An 18,222-nucleotide genomic window follows, 5' to 3' on the forward strand; every position below is an offset into this window, starting at 1 on the left:
CGCCGCCACGCAAGGATCTTCTACGATTTCGGCCGTCGGAGGTTCGCCCTCGAGGTTCTTGGTAAAAACGGGTGCTTTGTGGAGGGGGTCCTGCACGTGCCTGGAAATCCACCGGTGAAGCTTGATTCTCAGGATCTGTTGCAGATTGGGGATAAGAGGTTCTACTTCTTGCTTCCCACCAGGTCGATTTTCACGGCGGGTGGGCCTGCAAGGGGGTTGCCGCCCCCGGTGAGTAATCGGAATAGGATGGATGTTGATGATGATGATGATGATGAGGAGGAGGAGGAGGAGGAGGAGGAGGATGGGGATGAGGAGGAGGTGGAGGAAGAAGAGGAGGAGGAAGAGGAGGACGTGGGGATTAGGAGGTATGGGAAGGGAGGGAAGGTGGCATTGCCTCCCAAGAAATTGGGTGAGTTTTAATTTTTTATTTGTTAGTTTTTATTTCTCGGTATCGGGGTTCTAGATAGGTTTAGATTTGTGAAATTTGATCTTAAGTTTTTCTAATTATGTAGGTTTTGTTCTTTTTCCATGTCTTGGTCTTAATGTAGATTTGGTGGTGTCTTAGAAATTTAGTGTCACAAAAATATTTGAGTGAGTATAAGGGGTGTTTGACTGGTGTTGAAATGGTGGATAGTGTAAAAGGGTGAAAGGGGGCCAACCAACAAGGGTTTACGTAAATAGTCTTGCCTTGTAGCTTTAGATTGGTAATCATGGGTATCATAGCATTGTGGACACCTGATACAAAGATGCACCTCATTGTGCAAGAGATGAAGTGATTAACTTGAAATATATGTGAGCTCAGCAAGGCAATGTAAACCTAAAATCCGTAGGAAAGAAATATAAATTACAAGTATTTAGAGCTAGAAAATGCGATATAAGTCGGTATTTTGGTAAATTATGGGGGGGGGGGGGCGGCGGCTGGGAGATTGATTCATTTATTTAGCAGTTTCAAAATACCTCTTCGTTACGACTATATTGAATGATCACTTGTGGATGTGTCCTATGTGTTCAACATTTGTTCAACCTCGACAAGTTTAGAGGCATTTGCACTGAAGCTATGTGAATTTGCTTCGTATTTTTTAATAAACCTACATGACTTTAAGACCGCGTCATGATTTACCAGTACCTTAGATTTGTTTTATTTTATATTTTATATTTTTATTTTTTTTATTGTTTTGGAGGATTTTTCATAATGTCTTCCTACTTTCAGCTTCCATGTATTGTGTGCATATGCAACATATATTGTTCAAAAGTAGTGTTATGAAGGAGAGAATGCATGAATCTGCATTTTATATCGGAGGAAAATGTGGTTGAGGGTATTTATTCTTCAACATTACAAGAAAAATGAATATAGGACCTGGTCAATAATCACTGAAGAAACATATCTTTTGATATCTTTTGAGCCCAAAAAGACATTTTAGATGGTGGGGTTCTCCCGAAATCTCATAAATGAGGAAGAAAGCATGTGTTGAATAGAGAAGTTTGAAAGATTAGTCAATATTGAAAAATGCAAAGGGGAAAGTTTGAAGGTGATGCATGGGAAAATGGAATGATGCATTGGTAAAAGCTATTGATATTTATAAGGAAGCTTTCTAGCCTTCTATCTATAGGCTCTAAAAGGGTGTGTGTTAGTGTTGAGAAAGTCATCCTCATGTTGAGAGGGAGGATCCTCTCAGAACTCGAGTGATTGGTGTTCTCAGGTTTTTTGTGTGATGTACTTTGATGGTAGGTCTCTTGGAGTTCTTGAGTGATCGGTGTTCTTGGGTTCATTGAGGGATGTGAGATATGCGGGGGTTTTTAAGTTTGTCCGTGTAAAACTTGTATCGATTGTATTGGTTGTATTGGTTTGTGAAGATAGTGGATGAGAGACCCTGGATGTAGGCAAGTTTGGCTGAACCACGTAGAAAAACTCTTTTCGTTGTTTTGTTGCATGCACTCTTATTGTGGGTAGTGCTTGTGTGCTCCATTAATCCCAAACTTTAGAAACTTATGTTGCTAGCAAAAAAAACGATATATGTTCATGAAGAACTTCCAGCCAGGTATAAAGATCCAATGGAGCAAGTGAGATGACTGGACAACTATTAGACTATTGCTTCTGCCACAAATCAATGTTACATATTTGGTGAACATCAACCCTCTCCTTGATAATGTTTTAACAATGAAAACCACATACGATATGATCATCATATAAAAAGCTAGAAGAATCATTGCATCCTGACATCTGAATGAAGTACAAATCATATTTTTAGGTTGAACCTAGGTCCCAATGTGACATCCCACCGATTCTACAAAAGTTTAGTCCCACATCGTGTTGGGAACGAAATATTAAGTGGTTTATATGTGAAAGCTTAAGACTCAAGTGTAACATCGGCTAGTCGATTTTGGCAGTGGTTTGAACCAAATAGCACGTTACACTCGGTGGGTCCCACGGCTTGCACGCGCCAACGGGCCCACGGGCCCGGGGTGTTACAAATGGTATCAGAACAGTTGCCAGCCGGAAGTGTAGAGCTTAGTGCTATGCGGGGCTAAGTGCTACACCGTGTGGTGGGAGCCACCTCTAGAGCCCGTAGGAGCTACCTCTAGAGTCCACATCGCCTGGTAGCCTAGGATGTGTTAATTGTAATGCCGCGATGAGGAAGCCTAGGATGTGTTAATTGTAATGCCGCGATGAGGACGTCGCCTTTGTAAGGTGGGGTGAATGTGACATCCCACCGACTCTATAAAAGTTTAGTCCCACATCGTGTTGGGAACGAAATATTAAGTGGTTTATATGTGAAAGATTAAGACTCAAGTGTAACATCGGCTAGTCGATTTTGGCAGTGGTTTGAACCAAATAGCACATTACACTCGGTGGGTCCCACGGCTTGCACGCGCCAACGGGCCCGTGTGCCCGGGGCATGAAATCAAGTGAAATTTCCAAGTGACTCGCTGCTGATTCTCCACCAAATAAGCTTATGATTCAACGACAAGGTGTTCAACAAGGAATGATCACTCCCACTGTAGGTAAATCCTGCATTAGAATTTTCTGATTTGAAACGTCTTTAAGCAAGAAATGTCAGTGAAATCTTCAAAACCATACTCATGACCTTTTATGTACTATCTGTCATTTTACAGATCAACTCTAGGTTACCTTGCACAGAATTTCCTTGCTCCACTACCATGCCTTACTATTAGTTTACAAGTTTCCCCAAAGTTCGAAAGCACAATTTCATTTATTCTTAAAGCTACAATACCATGCATAAAATCATTTTCTAACCTAAAACTTTGCAAGAAGATTTCTTATAGTTATTTACATTGCATTTCTGTGCAGAAAAAAAGCCGGTGGCAAGGTCAAGGGCTGACAGAGAAGCTGATAATTTACAACTCTTGAAGTTAGAAGAAAAGGATGTCATTTCGTGCGTAGCTACTGTGCTATCTGATCTTTGTGGCCCAGGAGAGTGGATGCCAATGGCAAAGCTTCATGCCGAGGTTAGTCAAAAGAATTGTTAGCACATTTGCATGCAACATGTCATCTAGGCATGAATTATATGGTTGCAACCCTCCAAATGCATGAGCCACTGTCCCTTTGAACGATGGACACTCCACTCTTCTTATTTTCATTTCTTTTATTTTCTATTTCTTTTCCCCTTGTTCACCCTTAAAAGATAGAAGAAGATTTATTAGTGAAAGAAGTGGCAGTGCTTTTTTCGTAATGAATCCCCACCAATTTTGACGTAGGAAGCATACATTCCATATCTAACTTTATATAGTGCATATTTCTTACAAATGTTGCCCCGTTCCACTGATGACCATTCTAGCACCTCCAAACTCATCGACAACAAAACTAACCCATTTATAAGCCGAATCAATTAAGTTGCATTTTTATCTGTAAAGATTTCCTCAAAACTACATGCCATAAATAGTCACTAAGAATGACTGTATGATTATTTGATTTTATAAAAGGACGTACCAACTATTCCCATATGAGCTTCTTAAATCTTAATAATTGATAGATCATGCATAAGTCATGCTATCATCTTTTATCATACTTGGGTTTCAACCTGGGTTAGGCGTTGAAGATGAAATCCTAGTGTAAGTTACATTGTGTTTTAAAGCACTAAAAAAATGGATGTTGCATCCGAAGTAATTTATCTCAAATCAAGGAAAATATGGTATTACCATGACAAATATTTATAATGCTAGAACAACAAAAGTCGAAATTCAACAAAGAAGTAGGTTCTTAATAATCCCTCAGAGGTAAAAGAAACTTCCTCTTCTTTTAGGGCAGTTGAGAGCGAGAAAGGATTTGAACCCTCGACCCCGTTGTCCATAGCCAATTCCCAGAACAGAACAGGCTCTGTTGGGGAATACTGTAACACTAACACCCCAAGATTTATTCCCACATTGCCTGCTTAGCAAAGAGTGGATAGGTTTAAATAGTTAGTCTAGGACTCAATGTTGCAAGTAGTGCTAGTATTTTCTGGCAGTCGATCAAGCTGAACCACGTGTTGCACTTATTGGGCCTCACGGTAGACACTGCGCAAACAGGCTCATGGGCCCAGGATATGACAAATACCCACAAGAAGGAATCTCTCCTTAGTCATTTCATTTCAAACTTGTCTCTCTCTCTCTCTCTCTCTCTCTCTCTCTCTCTAAGAACAGTATCTGGCAAGGTGTGAAGGAGAGGTACACTCTGTTCGGATATCAACAGGTGCAAGTACTAATGAAAAAGTTTACAGGTAATAATTGGTTAAGCCCCTACAGGTGTATCTGAAATTTATCCTCGATTTTAAACACTGACCAACTTTCACATAAATACCTCTAAATTCCAATGGCATCTGTCTACAACCAATCTATCCCTTATCGGCTATTCTAATTTATTGTTTCATTTTGTTTTTTACATCACTATTGTTAGCACTCACCTGTATGCATATTTGGGCTACATGATCTCTGTTTGGTATGAGATACTTCTCTAGGTTTTTTGTCCCTCTCTGGCATTGTGAATAGGAGAAATATCTAATGAAGATATCTTTTTATTCATTTATTCCAGCTAGCTGAACAGTATGGTAACATATGGCATCACAACAGAGTAAGAAAATACCTGACATCTGAAGAGTGGCCTCAGAATGAAACTAAAGGAAAGCCTTGGTACGGCCTGTTAGATCTTCTGAGAAAATACCCCGAGCATTTTGTGATCACCACGAGGTCCAAGGGGCGCATAACATCAGAGTTTGTCTCATTGATTTCATTAATTTCATAGAATCAATCTATCGATTTTCTGGTGGCAAGTTATTGAGGAATAGGTACTGGAATGTGGGGCCTCCTGATGAATTTCTGTTGTTGGCAGCATCCTTTGAGGATCTACAATTTTTGCACTCAAGATTTTCTGCTGTTTCTTGTCAATAAGTTGCACTCTGTTGGGAATGTAACTATATAGACCTTTTTGTTGCTTCGCTATATTTTTGATAAATAGATGGCAGCCATCAATTTGTATCTAGAGCTGCCGAGCTTCACATTGAATGGTTAACGGCATAAATGTGATATTTTCTCTGGATGGCAGAGGAAACTATCCTCACAATGCCTGTAATGTTTATGCGTGGGCTTCTTATGATTGTAAAATCGTCTATGCTGACGCAACAATACATGGAGAAAGTACCAGCAATGATAAGATATTAACAGGATGAGGGAATGATTGCACAATTTTTTTTCTCATTATACCAGCTTGATATATTCTTTGGTCTCGCAGTTATTTATGACCAATTGAAACAAAAGATACAAATACGTTCATCCAACAATCTCAGCAATAAAATATTGTCAAAAAGATTTTTGATGTTTGATGTGTCTATCTAATCAAGATTTTTCTTTATTCATGGTGCCAAATCTCCTCTGCTCATACAACTGTTGTTCTCGAGCACGTTTAGCAGCAAGAGCTTCTTCATCCAGTATCTGGATCGGAGACCACTCTGGCAAACTCCATGAGCTCGGATCCAAACTCATCTCTTGCACAGAGTTTTGTATGTTGCGCAGATAAGGACGCAGCTCCAGTGTGGTAAAGTCGAATGCTGTCCCCACAGTAGCAAAGATGACGGCATAGCGTATAGCACTGAGCTGACCACCTGCAATGAAAATGAATAAGAAATGTATACTCGGCTGCATACTTTCTCAAAAGAAAGTAAAACATGTAAACTTCAAGAGCTATCAGTTCTAAAAATGGATTTATGCCTTGAAGATGGCTTATGAGGCCATTTCGTTCATATCAAGCAGAATTTACAGAGAAAGAGCCAAGACCACGGTAAACTTGCCTAATTGAGACAAGCCAACCTTAATCGTTAATTACACAAGATAAGTAGCAACAAATTTTGGGATTGTTCGAACCAAGGCCCTGCAACTCTCGGTAGTTAAATAAATAAACTCTTAATTAGAGCATCATTTTATGTGAATATACACTCCTGCTTAGTATCACATGAGAATAATTTACGTAGCATGTTTTTACATCATTGTAAGATGATTTCTGTTGTAAGTTCTGATAAAAGTGACTACAACTCAAGCATGAAGTGGCACGCGACATAATACAAACTGCAGCTTAAGCAAGTAAAGCCTAATTTCAACTTAGCAATGAACTGAAGGAGCCCCAATGGCTTGCAGACAGCTGAAAATTCTTCAAACCTTAAATCAGCATTAATAACATGCTATCTTCCTCCTAAAAATTGTTAATCAGAAGCAGCAGGCTAAAAAAAGAGACGAAACGAAAAAAGATAGAGAAGAGTAAACCTTGAAGCTTCCCTAGAAGTCCCCCACTTGCAACCCCTCCAATTACAGAGTTGATAAGGTCATCTGGTTCTGAAGCTCGTGCATCTCTTGCCAGTTCTCTCGCCCCTGAAAGCAAGATGAATGGTTGTTAGTATAAAAGTGTGGTAAGATATAAAAAGAATAATGCAGCCTGCATACAATAAAATCCATATGGCAGTCACATTGAGAACCTGTTACATAAATACCAGTAAATATTCTGTGCATATTCTTATTGTTTAACTGGAGCTTCAGAAACATTACATGGAAGATTTTGAAGATATGGCAAGAACTGAATCTGACAGTCATCAGATCCTCACATGGAGATAAATAACATTCTTCCTGCCTTTATCCGATAACCAGATGACGCAGTAATTGGGTGATGCTTTTGAATATAATGAACTGAATATTATTTATGTAAATCCAAACTCATCCGTAAGGGGTTGCTCTAAAGACCAAAATGCAGTCATAAGGATTTGATAAAATTCTACGTTCAGAACCTAACCAAACACATGTATCAGAAATGTTACCAGCAAGCTTAACCACATACTACATGAGAGGCACCTGATTTGAGAAACTGAAAACATAGGTAGCAGTTAGGAAGATATTTTCTATCTACGTAATTGAGCTCGTGGAACTGATAAAGTGTGAAATCTTTATAAAGCTTAAAGTTCTGGATAAGAAAACAAGGTTGATACTGCATGGTGCATCTATAATCCACATAACTGGAAAGTGACGAATAGATAACAAATCAAAAAGTGAAGACACTTGATAATAATACCCTCCCAACACGTGAATTATTGATCTTATGAAATGACACCCTATCCCTACAAAGAGGATGTTCATTAGGATTCCCAACTTACCCAATCTTCAAATCCCCCAATACTATACATGGGCCTGCATACAATAACTTCACTATCTGGGGCATGCATTTTTATGTAAAAATTGCAACAGAAACTACAGTTGCAGTTGTTTGTTTCCCTATAACTATAAGTCTGTTAACTTTTTTGCAAAGGGACGCTTTTTACAAAAATGAAATAATCAAATGGACTGCATGTCGATTTTGACAAAAAAGAAAAAAAAAGACATTTTATAACTATGATTGCAAAAAGATAATAGTTTGGTGATACAGACAGTCACAAAAACTTTTATTGCTAAATACAACTGCAGTTCCCGTTCAATTTTGTAAATACCGAACAGTCGTATAACACCTTAAATGCATCTAGCAGGCATACAGGTTGGGAAACTTATGGATGAGGCTTCACATGGTTGAACCAAGGAATATATGGTGGTGGTATAATATATTAAATAAGTTTATAATATAAAAATAATACATGTCCACAGAGTTTACAAAATGGAAAAATAAACAAATACTTCTGGATGACCTTTACAAGTAGTACTAGGGTATTTTAATATTAGTCCCATAAATTTAATATTTTAAAATTAGTCCCTCAAATCAATGAAATTGCTATAAGCTAAGTTGCCTGGTACAGGTACAAGATACAACTATATGCAAAATGTAACAAGTATGCCCCAAAATATTACGAGTATATCCAAATGTTGCAGTATGCTCAAAATGTGTATGCCAAGAATAAAACTAATACAGGTTATCTTAATTGGAACCTGTGATACCGGGTACTTTTTTTTGGGCTTCCGTACCAAAACCTGATCCATTTCGGGTATGGGTATTCTCCGGATACGGCTTGGAGACAGGAGCTGTGGGTTTCAATCACGATTGCCCAGAATAAAAAATTCAGAAGATGGGATCTTTTCTTATCGGGTTCAGAGCTAATGTTTTGTTTTGAACCCGTTAAACCCATGAATAGCATTTTAAAGTTTGGGTATATCCCAATCTCTCTCAAAACGTCGCTCTTCTCTCGCGATTTATTCAGAAATCTGAACCTCTCCTCTCTCAAAACGTCGCATCTTGCAAAGCCCTTGTTCCCACCGCAGCCTCTCACTGCAACCTCTCACTATCAATTCCATTGTCACTCAGTGCTAGAGAAAGGATTCAAGAAAATTGTAAAGAGCTAAGTTATTCATTGAAGATTTATGTGTTTCTTAGAGTTTTCTAATTTAATGTTTAATTGAGTTTTTCGGTTGTGTTTTCTCCTCTGAGGTTACACGTTGTCATTTAAGTTTTGTTATTGCCAAGATTTCAGTTTCATATTGTATTTTTATCAATGTTCTTGGTTTTTTAGCTTTACTGTTTGCTTGAACCAGTTTCATTTTAATGACAAATAACATTATCTTTATTGACTCCATTTATTTAAACTAATGTTATATTTTTCATATACAATAGGATTTATGCGCTATGGAAAATTCTTTCAACTATTTTTTAATACTTTATTTCACCAAATATGTTATATTTATGCGTAATACCTGCCAATGTAATTTTGTTATTTTTTCAGTTGATCATAGGCCGTTTGATGTCTGTGGATTTAGAAAGTGAACAAGAAGATGATCACGCTCTTATTTGGAGATATGTTACAAATCTTGATAAATTATCAAGAGATTGGGGAAATAGGGAATGGCAATGTAATGATTGTCGTAAAATTTTTAAGAGTTCTCATTTAAGAATAAAAGTTTTATCTATTAAAGACACAGGTTTGAGATTAAAATTTGTAAAAGTGTGAGAAATGAAAATGTCATTGAGAAAAGAGAGTAGTCAATCAAGCAGAGCTTATATTGAAGTCAAAGAAAAGAAGAGTGTTTCATTACCTACCTTGACAATCACAACAACCAAAGTTGCAAAAAAAAAAAAAAGAAGAAGAAGAAGAAGTGAGGGTGGACGAAGAATAAAACAATCTTTTAATCGTGAAGCTCGAGAATCATCTTCATAGTCTGATTGCACATATGTTTTACATAGGGGGATTATCGTTTAATTTAACAATAAATCCATATATCATCCAATTTGATAAGTATGCTGCAAACAATGCAATTGAAGGTTATATATCTTTTAAGAACAAGCCTTTTGCAAAAAATAAAGCACAACATTTAACAAACACATGTATATAGAAGGGTGTCTCCATTGCAATTGTTGGTTGGTCTAACTTACAAAGAAAACCTATTAACGTGATAGTTGTGGCCAAAAATGGGCCGGTGTTATTAAATATCATTAATGCAGAGAGTCATACTAAGAATATTGATATATTGCAGAGATTTTTCTAAAAGCTATTGAAGAGGTGGGTCCTCAAAATGTAGTGCAATACATTGGTTTGCAAGATCCTGGGACATCACGGAGAGCAGATGTAATAACCCAAATATTAGTGCCTTAAAAACTTGATTAATGGAGAATTTTTTTTTAATTACAGATTAGAGAATTAATTAAGGGTGTTTTTGGGATTTCACCCTAACTTTCATCTATCTGCCACGTTAAAATTTTGTGGCTAAAGTTCATTCGACAATATGGTCGGCACCTCTTTAACGGGAGAATAAAAACAGAGAAAAACAGAGAAAATCAGTTCATTCGACAATATGGTCGGCACCTCTTTAACGGGAGAATAAAAACAGAGAAAAACAGAGAAAATCACAGGAAAACAAAATCAAATAAAACCCACGAAAAAAAAAAGATAGAAGAAGAAGAAGAGGAAGGAACGTGATCAACATCCCCAAGTTCAAAATCAGTAAGGTATAAGTCAATCCTCATGTTGATCTAAAATTTCTTGATTTAGAAGAAGTAAATCTGTTATAGAATAGTAATAAACTGATAAATTGATATTTGATTAACTGCTTTAGTAAATAAGAGAGAGAAATACTAACCCTAGTTTCGTCGGGGGTCTGACCGCCGGCCACTTTTGTTCGCCGGCGATCCCTTGCCGTAGTCTTGGGGCTTTGGCGAAATGGCTGGAAAATATCTATTAGGCCCCTGTCTTTTGTTCAGTTGCAAACAAGTCCAACCTGAGGAATAAACACTAACTTTTAGACTTGATAAAATTCCCTATAACGCCTTGCATTATCATAAATTACTAGAAAATCTAAAAGCTAGTATATGAGAGTTATAAAATTTTGCTAAATTGCTAAAAAGTAACAATAAGCTCATATGTACTGTAAAATTTAATCATTATTGATTATATTTGAGTTTATTAGACTCTAGATTATGAATTGATTTACCTATAATATATGTTTGTTCTGAATTAATAATTAGTCATATATCTTACATTATAGGTTCTGGTTGATATTCGGGAGACTAATATTTTGAGAAAGTCGTGACCACTAGAGGTGAGTTCATTTCTCACTAGTATTTTATAATATGAAATTGCATGAGTTTTATATTTGATTTATCTTGTGATAAAAAAAATATGAATAAATAATATGTCTTTTCATGTATATAAAGATTTGACCTATTTCTGTTGTGGTCTATCCTATAATACGATATTAGCCTCGTACAATATATGAAAAGCTAATTTGATCTCTAGGTAAAATATGAAAATTAAATTTGGCTCTCATGAAATTTTCAAAGAATTGTGGACTTTGTTTTATCTGAAAGTTTTTGATGAAGTATTTGGAACGTGTTTCAACAGTTTAACGGATTCAAAGATTTTTCGTGACTTAGTATCGGATAAAAGAAAAACTAGATATCCGTAAACTGTTTTAACAGAAATGAGGAGCTTTACCTTGTCAATTTCATTTGAAAATATATGCAAATTCTGATATGCAAAGTATTACCCATTTGACATGTGATCTCGATGTTTTCAAACTCTCAAATATTCCACTATGGATTTTTTCTGCCTGTCATATGATGAATGCACCTTTATTTGGCCCTTCTGTATTGGCCTTGGCCCTTCTGTATTTGGCCTTTCTGAAATTTGTTCTGGCCCTTCTGTATTTGGTCAGTAACCTATGGCAGTGTTAGGTGCATTCGATTCCCGGGAATTATCTGTTATCTGATGCGGTTTACGCATTCCCTTGCTACTGGGCTAAAATTCGTAGCCTTAGTGTAACCTATGGGGTGACTTTTACATTCATGAATAACTCATCGAGAAATAAGATTATGATAATTGTTTGTGAAATTGAGAAAACAACAATTCCCTGATTTTGTATAAATTAGTAGTTCTTTTCCTTCTTAATGTTTACCTTGATTCAAAAAGGGTTTGATTCCAAGAAATTTCACAGTTTATTCAGTTGCATATAAGAAAGAAATATAATTGTTGCATTCTTTCTTAAAAACAATAATATTATGATATTTGGATCGTATTCTGCTATCTGTGAATTTCTCATGCAAAACTTGAAATTTGTTAATTTCTGAGAACTATTCTTATTACTATTTTGTTAGTTATCTAGGAACTCTAGTGGGAAATGTTCTCACTGAGCGCTAGCTCATTCCGTTGTTTTTAAATTTTTTTCAGATCCGACGTAGCTTCATAGTAGCCGAACTTTTGGTTTGAGCTTTTGGCTAAGAGGCGTTATATGAAGAGCCTCTTCTTGTTGATGTTACCTTCAGCACATTTTGTTTTGTTTTGTAAAAGTGTTTATAACGGTGAGCTTGTGGGCTGTAAGTACCGATTATATATATAGTTGCTCTGACTTCTATCATCAACAGGTTTGTGAATTTTATTTGAAAATAAACTATGTGATATGAAGTGCCAGGCTGTAAAACCCCGAAAATTTCTACAATAAATATATGTGAATTATTAATAGTAAATATTTTCCTTGTGATGAATAATCATATATATACACATATATATGTCATATGAATGTAATTATCTGTGTTTGAGAACCCAACAAGTGATTTTAAGTGAGAGAAATCAAGTGTTATGGCCAGCGTGTGAAATGCCCAGCAGCAGGCATTTTTGTGCTGCGCGGTCGACCGACGCGGTCGATCGTGGCGGTCGACCGACGCGGTCGACCGCACAGCGGTCAGAGAGCTTCCAGGTTTTGTTTTCTTTACGGTTTTGTTTCGGATCTTTTGGGTTTCGGGTCGGGTTAGGGAGTTAGTATTTATACCAACTCAACCAAGGAGAGCCTCTCTTCACCTCAGGCTCAAAACCCTAGCCCCCATCTCTTAAATCTCAAACCCTAGCTGGATTTGGTGCTTAGGAGGAGATCTGGAGAATTTTTCAGCGGGATTTTGGATTGGCAGTGTAGAGAATCAACCTCCTGCAGATCTAGGGCTTTCGTCAACACCCAAGGCGAGTAACTTCTCACCCAACCCCCACCCCCTTTTGTTTTCATGTCAAGAATTGAGTTTTATTGGGTTTCATTGAGCCAAATTCGTATTTTGGATAGCTAATAGATCTTTGTGGCATAAAGTATGAATTTGGGGTATTATTTATTTTTAAAAAACTCACCTATGATTTTCTGTTTAAAGATCTAGATCTGAAAATATCTAAAAAGGAGTAAAAACCTTGTTTTTATTGCTAACGATGGGTAAATCATGTTTATATATATATATGGGATCTTTGTGACAAGTTTAAAAGGTTTAAATTCGCGATTTACTGCTTCATGACACTTCCATAAGTTGAGTTTTTGTTTAAAAATCGTCGTTTTAGTTTTCAGCGGACAGAAAACCCAGATCTGGGTTCTGTCAGTCTCGCGGTCGACCGCATCGGTCGACCGCTGGGCGCGCAGAAGGTCAGAATGCACCTGACCTCTGCGCGGTCGACCGCGGCGGTCGACCGCGATGTCTTGGCGGTCGACCGACCCGGTCGACCGAGTATATCTCTGCTGAACAGTGAGGCTTGTGTCCGTATGCGGTCGACCGGGTCGGTCGACCGCCGCCCAGTTTCCTGCACTAATTGTTTTGCTGTATGTTTTTCAAGTGTTCGGGGGTTTTGCCTCGATTATAAATACTAAATTTTAGTTTTTGCCATACATCTGTGTATGATAGATGACTTGAGAGTACTAAGTTTAGAATCACGCACTGAGGGACGTGTGTGATTTGCCTATATGTATTCTTTTCTCATATCTTATCGATATTCACTAATTGGTCCAAGTATCAGGCAAAACTACATTGTCTCAGTCCTCGTGTTGGACTATAATCCCTTAAAGTCCTCGTGTTGGACTATAATCCACCTCAGTCCTCGTGTTGGACTATAATCCATTTTTGCCCTCGCATTGGATATTTACCGCTTAAACCATTTGTTGACCAGTTATTAAGCTATGAGTATGTCACTTATTTGGTTATGACAGGACACAGTAGTTTATGTTCTGAGACGGATTATTTTCTCTTTATTATTGTTTCTGTATTAAACTTTGGGTTTGGTATTTAGGGATTTACAAATTTGAGATATAAGGTATATACATGAGGGTTTCCTTGTTTGGATTATTTCGCTCGACGTACCTATGCTCGTGTTGTAAATTTCTAAATACTAAAACCCTCTATAGTAAGATCAATGATTTTAGATCTCTTATATAATAACTGTATTTTCTTATACAACGAGCCTTGTTGTATGTGGGATGATGAGATATTTATGTGATTATTATCATTCCATCAGTATATCTTGTATTATCTTTTGCCTGTTTTGTACCCACACCAGTTGTTGACTCTACTAGACAGATGTTAATTGTGATGGTGAAACATGTTATTACACGGTGTGGTGTATGGCAGGTTTGACATTCTTGGTTTCACCTTGGACTGCAGCCTTGTGTGAACCCAGGGGCGTCACACAGGCTTGACCCGTGCATAAGATTTGTCTTAAGCATTGGTCGCTGCTGTCACGCACCCCGTATTTTATGATTTTTCGCTGTAGTTTCGAGGCGTGACAACAGATATCCCCATATTTTTGGATTCTATGTGTAGTTCGCACATTGAATCTTTAAAAAATATTTGTCTGGCAAAGAATACCGAAAGAGATAAGGTCGTGTATGAAGAATGTGGTTGGATTGTCGATATTACTGGAGAAGTTATGGTGATAAGAAATTACATAACGAATTACTCTTATGAGATTAGCAGAGTTCATTAAACATGAGAGATTGAAAATGCTTACTACTGTCGAAACTCGTTTTGCTTCAGCAGTTATTATGGTATGGCAATTCAGTGAAATAAAACACAGTCTTCTTGACTTGGTGATTAGTGAATGCTGAAAGTTATACCAACATGATTGTGTTAAGGAAAGCATAATTTGTCAAGCAAATAATTTTGGATGATATATAATGAGATAAGATAGAACACATCATTTTCTTTACTGAGCCTACTGACAAGTCAAAGCTTCACTTAATTAATGACGTGGGATTCTATGATTTAAAATGTGAAGACCTTCGTTTATAGAAAAGAAGGCAAGAGAAATGATGAATAATCTTCATTTTACAATGCGCGCATATTATTTTAGTAGATCAATGGACTAAGAGCAACAAGCCACTAACTTGTTTGGCTCATTCCCTCAATTCAAAGTTCTTTTCTTTTTACTAAATTTTAAGGTTCATTGTTTGGTTCATTCAATTAATATATATTTTTATATCTTCTAGATGTTATAGTGCACAATGGCTCACCAAAGCACCAAATCGAATTGGACTAAACAAGGATCTAGAAATCTCAATGAAAGGTCTAAGTGTTTGAAGATGTACTTTCCTAATTTTGAGGAAGGATGAATAGTGAATATGGAATTTGCAAATTTCTCTACCACATGGATGTGCTTTCAGATCCTAAGTCCTTATATGATAAGAGGTAGGATGTCAAATCATAGTGCATTGTCCATGAGACTTCACCTATACTACAAAAATTGACATTGAAATTGATTGGGCATCCATATTCCTCATCTTGTTGTATGAGAGAGTGGATTACTTATAAGTTCATTCAATCCATAAAGAGAAATAGGATGAATCTATGAGCGAAAGATTTGATGTATTTTTTTACAAATCTACGCCTTCTCTAAAGAAGATCCGGAAAATATTCTCAAGGAGAGACAAGAATGTAGGATCTAGGTGGAGATAAATTTTATTCTTTCAATGGTGTCGACATATTAGACATTGTGAACCTTTCTCTCGATGTGCCGAAGCTTGAAGTTGTTGTGGTTGAAGAGTGTGGAAATGATGATAGTCAAGGAACAAGTTCTATGCATCTTTGTCCAAATTAAAATAGAATGTGCTTATAATATTTTTGGGGGTACACTTGTAAGAGGAATACTTGTAGCATTTTCGAATACCTGCGATCTAGGTTATCCGGAAACTTCTAATAAGCTCCTATATCCATGTCCAACATTCCTTGGACACTTCTTGAATGTATACACATTTATTCAGATGTGTACTCAATTATATAATATATATTTTAGTTTAAAACAGTTGTCATACACTTCTTAAACATATATCTTTCACCTCAAATTCCTAAACTCATTATACTCGGGTCAAGTTCGATTTAGCCCATAACCAGTTCATAAGTACTATTTTAAAGGGTTGTTCACGTTAATGTTTTAAATATTGGATATCGGGGAAATATCGGATGGCCAAAATTCATATCGGATTGCAAATATCGGGGAAATATCGGGAATATGTAGTAAATATCGAAATGCCATAATGAATATTTTCATACATAGTATAATGCATTAAAATATAATCTCAACATATGTAATGAAATTTAAGCATACAAAATATGAATAATATATGTTTAGGATCACTGATCAACCTTCTAAAACAAACAAAAGTACAAAGCAATGTTGTAACATTCGATCTGCTTTTTTTAGGGCAAAATATCATTTGATATAATGGGAAAATCTTAATATCTCGCCCAAAAATTCCAAACACGGTATATTATTTTACAACAAGCTATATAAAAAGATATATTAGTCCACATATCGGCTAATATATTGGCCATATCGGGGATTTATCACTCAAAATAGCCAAAAAGCGGTAAAGGATATTTAGAGACCATATCGGTTGCGGCAAGTCCTGTCAAATGATATATCGGGGGATATATTGGGCCATGTCGGGGATATTTAAAACAATGGTTCACGTATCTAGTTCCAAAACGAGCGATTTTTCAATTTATAACCTACTCAAATAAAAGAAACATAAAAATATTGCAAGGATTTTAGTTTTCATAAAATGTGAAAGAAAAAACAATATCAAATTATTAAATATAAAGTCGTTATCCTATCTTTTGTAAATTTGTTGTGTCCTCTATCCACACTCGTGTCTATGTCCGTGCTCATACAACATAGCCTACAATATTTTGGATATAACTTTAACTCTAGATAGTGTAATCGTAACTTTTGTATGATCAATGCAACTAGTAGTTGAAAATCTAATTTGATATCATATACATGATATTTATATGTATCATGCGTGTTGATTACAAGAGTCAAGAGAGTCATGTGTACAATTTGATCCATTTTTCTCTAAATTGTGTTCATTCTCTCTTCCTCTTTTTTTCATATTGTCTTTAATTTTCCAAAAATTCATAACGATCGAGTTAATTAATTCATCACCACGTGCACTTCTAGTTAGTTTCTCATTTATACTCTATATGGTTTTAAATATCGGCCGATAATCTGATACTATCGTCGAGTTATCGGATTTGGGATCTTTTCGCTAGGATAAGTAGAATTTTTAATCGGTTATCGTTTTTATGGGTTTATCGGCAAGTTATCGGCGATAAAGACACTTATCGGCCGCTAAGGGAGGCTGAAAATATCAGTTTTATCGACGTGAGTTTTGAGTTGAATTATTGGGTAATAGGTTATTACTTAGTAAGTTCTTAAACCCGACCCGACCCGCTTTTGACAACAAAATAAAGTTTCTAACTTTAAGTTCAGCCCTAATCCTTCGTGAGTCTCTCTCCCTCTCTGTGCTGTTGTTCTCCGATCCTCTGAGCCTCTTCGAACTCCATTGAGCTCAAGATCTCTGTTCCCCTCTAGCTCCGTTGACCTCGTCGCTCACCTCCCCGACCTCGAAGCTCATGTCCGCTGACGTCGCCTATATGAACAAATACCAAATTTTTGCTCATTTTTAATTCATTTTGCTCCTCATTATGGAATGAATAAATTTATAAATACCCCAATTCCTCTCACAAGATGAGAAACATGAATGCCCAAACAAGTTTAATGTTAATTCTTACAGTGTTGGTTTAGAATTCTCATGGATAACCCACCATGATTTAGGACACATTACTCTCCATCATGCAATGAGCATATTCTGCAAATGCATATAATGCCACAGAAAATTTAGCTTTGAAATTAACCATTTGTCACTCCTTAAATTTGGAAAATAACTTTTCAAACATTTTGATCTTTCATTGGAGATTTTAGAACCCTTGTGTGGTACAACTTGCTTTAGCGCCTGTATGAGCAGAATGCATTATAATACTCATAAAATAAAAGGGCTTTTATAATTTGTGTTAAATATCAAATATTAACAAATGAAGATCAAAAATTTAGTTAAGTAAGAACTTGCTTTGGATTTAGTGAAAATGAGCGAAACAATGTAACATTGTGTTGCTCTTATTCTATCAGTCAACTAGAATTGAATGCACCATATTATAAAATGATGATTCTTTATTCTCCTTTTTATCTTCTTTTATATATA

The 18,222-nt window shown here is 36.5% G+C and overlaps 2 protein-coding genes and 1 long non-coding RNA gene across 3 annotated transcripts in view; 2 read left to right on the forward strand and 1 right to left on the reverse strand.

Moving 5' to 3' along the window:
* Positions 1-5,679, forward strand: LOC109823402 (FHA domain-containing protein FHA2-like; the record flags this gene model as incomplete). Its single annotated transcript, XM_020389680.1, has 3 exons — positions 1-409; positions 3,311-3,468; positions 5,030-5,679. Coding segments are annotated over 3 exons (777 nt in total), but the record flags the coding sequence as incomplete, so codon positions are not given.
* The window catches only part of LOC109824334, an 18,867-nt gene continuing 6,313 nt past the window's right edge, over positions 5,669-18,222 (reverse strand). Inside the window, exons 3-4 of the mRNA XM_020390909.1 lie at positions 6,751-6,855; positions 5,669-6,095 (exon numbers count right to left, since the gene is read on the reverse strand). Coding sequence (XP_020246498.1) covers positions 5,830-6,095; positions 6,751-6,855 — 371 coding nt within the window. The 3' untranslated portion in view covers positions 5,669-5,829. The remainder of the gene's footprint in view (positions 6,096-6,750; positions 6,856-18,222) is intronic.
* On the forward strand, positions 10,288-12,200 carry LOC109824335. The gene is made up of 3 exons (XR_002242608.1): positions 10,288-10,396; positions 10,933-10,986; positions 12,114-12,200. It is a non-coding gene; the product is annotated as an uncharacterized LOC109824335 (long non-coding RNA).

The sequence above is a fragment of the Asparagus officinalis genome, chromosome 9 (genome assembly GCF_001876935.1).
Source record: "Asparagus officinalis chromosome 9, Aspof.V1, whole genome shotgun sequence".
NCBI lineage: Eukaryota > Viridiplantae > Streptophyta > Magnoliopsida > Asparagales > Asparagaceae > Asparagus > Asparagus officinalis.